The sequence below is a fragment of the Anneissia japonica genome, unplaced genomic scaffold (genome assembly GCF_011630105.1).
Source record: "Anneissia japonica isolate Jap-2015-1 unplaced genomic scaffold, ASM1163010v1 scaffold287864_len1152817_cov193, whole genome shotgun sequence".
NCBI classification, from domain to species: domain Eukaryota; kingdom Metazoa; phylum Echinodermata; class Crinoidea; order Comatulida; family Comatulidae; genus Anneissia; species Anneissia japonica.
Window position 1 is genome coordinate 924,670 of NW_022710960.1, and position 2,305 is coordinate 926,974.

A 2,305-nucleotide genomic window follows, 5' to 3' on the forward strand; every position below is an offset into this window, starting at 1 on the left:
AGGAACTACACTGATAATTCCTTTCCGAAAAAAACGGTAAGATCTAGAACGTAATAAGGTCACGTTGAAGCATTCGCTCATTCAGCGTCAAGTTACGTTGTCGTGGAGAGAACGCAGAATGGTCAGAGTGAATCGTTACGGTAACCTCGTCGCTCAAATTAAAAGTTATTCATGTGGACAAGGGCAATGCTCATTTTATTGTGTTTACATATTATGTTATTGATTATTGGATCTGAGCGGGTATTAAATACTAAATATAGCTACCAAGGACAAAGTCAATCTATGTTATACTAATAGTTTCTCTGATCTATTTGATAATTTTTTTTTTTATAATTCCTTTCTTCTTATTACCTTACCTTTCTTTTCCTTTATCCATGTCTTTCCTTTTCTTCCCTTTGCTTTCTTTTATTCCTATTTTCTGTTTTTCCTTTATTTCCCTATAAATTTTTTCTTTACCTTTTCTTTCTTTTCTTTTCCTTCTTTTATATTTCTGTTTCTTTTTATTTCTTTCCTTTCCTTTACATTTTTTCCATTCTAATGCACTTTCCTCTTGTTCCTTTTTTCGTTTTCTTGCCTCACAATTTTCTTTTTTTCCCTTTTACATTTATTCTTTCTTTACTTTTTCCGTTTCTGTTTCTTTTCCTTTTTCTAATGTTTATGTTGATAGCAAAGTCTAATACAGTAGGCTTACTGTCGTTTTGAGGGACCTCATCGAATATTAACTTATTTCTATTACAGTATAGGCCTAACCTAAATGGTATTATCAAATAGCCCTAACGCAATATTTTCTATTTGATTTTTTGCATGAGAAATACAATGTTGTAATCAGCATATCGTCCGAGTTTTTTTTTTTTTTTTTATACAAGACTACATTTCGTAATGTAAGTACATTTTACAAACTTTTAAGCAAGTCTATTACGGTTTGTTTTTTGTTTTTTTTTTTTTTTTTTTTTTTTTTTTGGTGGTTAAATATAACTTTTTCAACAATTTGCCAGTTAATGCATCACTACGTTGAAGATAATGTAGCAGAAATTTAATTAAATCGATTTTGTTAATTACAATGGACATGCCACTAACATTCTTTTGTATAATAGGCCTAATCGACAAGGGGGTCGATGTTGAAATAAATAAGAATGCAACTTGCATTGGTGATTACGCATGAATTAATGATTCACCTATTAAAGTTATTAGACCGACGATTATCTTGATCATTCTGGAGCTTAAAATTCAGAAGAAATGGTGAAAGAAATGGCAGTTCTAAAAGTATGTTTTTATTTTCTGCTTATAATCCCCCTCGCCAGAGCGGATATGCCCCCTTGTGCTAATACGGAAACAGAGGCAGTATATCGTGGTCGTAATCGGTGGACATTGCCTGACCCCTTACTGGCTTATAACAACACCGACATGCACATTTGTTCCGTTTTCTGTCGAAAAAACACTCAGTGCAAGTCGTTCGCGTTCGCAGACGGAACCTGTAGTCTGTATACAATCCAGGTGGCCAAAAATACACGACGACTTGTACGAGACGAGTCTTCGGTTCACTTTGATAGCCTGCCAATACCGAACCGATCACCAGGAAAGGTAAGGCGTACTGTACTGTGTTTTCAGCGACTGTTTCAGTTCCATTTTCAATTCAATCAAAATCTTCAGCTACACTACCAACATATCGTGGACAAGAAGAGTGAAAAAAATGCTTTATTTTAACTACCCCATACACATGCATCAACATACATTTTAAACAACGAAACTAAAACACTCGGTGAATAACATTGCGTTGAATTATAATACACCGTACTGTGAAATAATTTGATATTTTTATCAGTACTTTCATTTAAAGTTACCGACAGAAATTGATTGATTCATAGTTCGATTTATATGGTTTCAAACATGTAAATCATGAACAATGAGAAAAAAAAAACCGTTTCGCTAGTCTTAAAAAATAATGGTATATGATTTTCTGGAGTGCTTTTTACATGGCTTACATTATACAAGTTGAACTATATCAGATAGCCATATAGGTTTTACATGTACAACAACGACTGAAAACTGCTTCTGTAATTTATATAAAATGTATGTGCCTCAAGATGAAATAAAAAGTATAATATATTTCAGAGTTATTTTGGAGCATGTTCTAATGGCAATTTGTGTCAACATGGATCAATTTGTGAGAATGATTGTACTGATCGGGGATACAGTTGTGTATGCGCTAAAGGTTTTCGAGGTATTAACTGTGAGCATGGTAAGTATGATGATGTCATCACATCTATATATAGACATTACAACTATATATATATATATACCTGTC

At 33.0% G+C, this 2,305-nt stretch overlaps 1 protein-coding gene across 1 annotated transcript in view; it reads left to right on the forward strand.

The window, feature by feature from the left end:
• The first annotated feature begins 1,076 nt into the window (after positions 1–1,076).
• Positions 1,077–2,305, forward strand: part of LOC117107171 — a 2,061-nt gene continuing 832 nt past the window's right edge. Inside the window, exons 1-2 of the mRNA XM_033248763.1 lie at positions 1,077–1,581; positions 2,113–2,239. Coding sequence (XP_033104654.1) covers positions 1,237–1,581; positions 2,113–2,239 — 472 coding nt within the window. The 5' untranslated portion in view covers positions 1,077–1,236. The remainder of the gene's footprint in view (positions 1,582–2,112; positions 2,240–2,305) is intronic.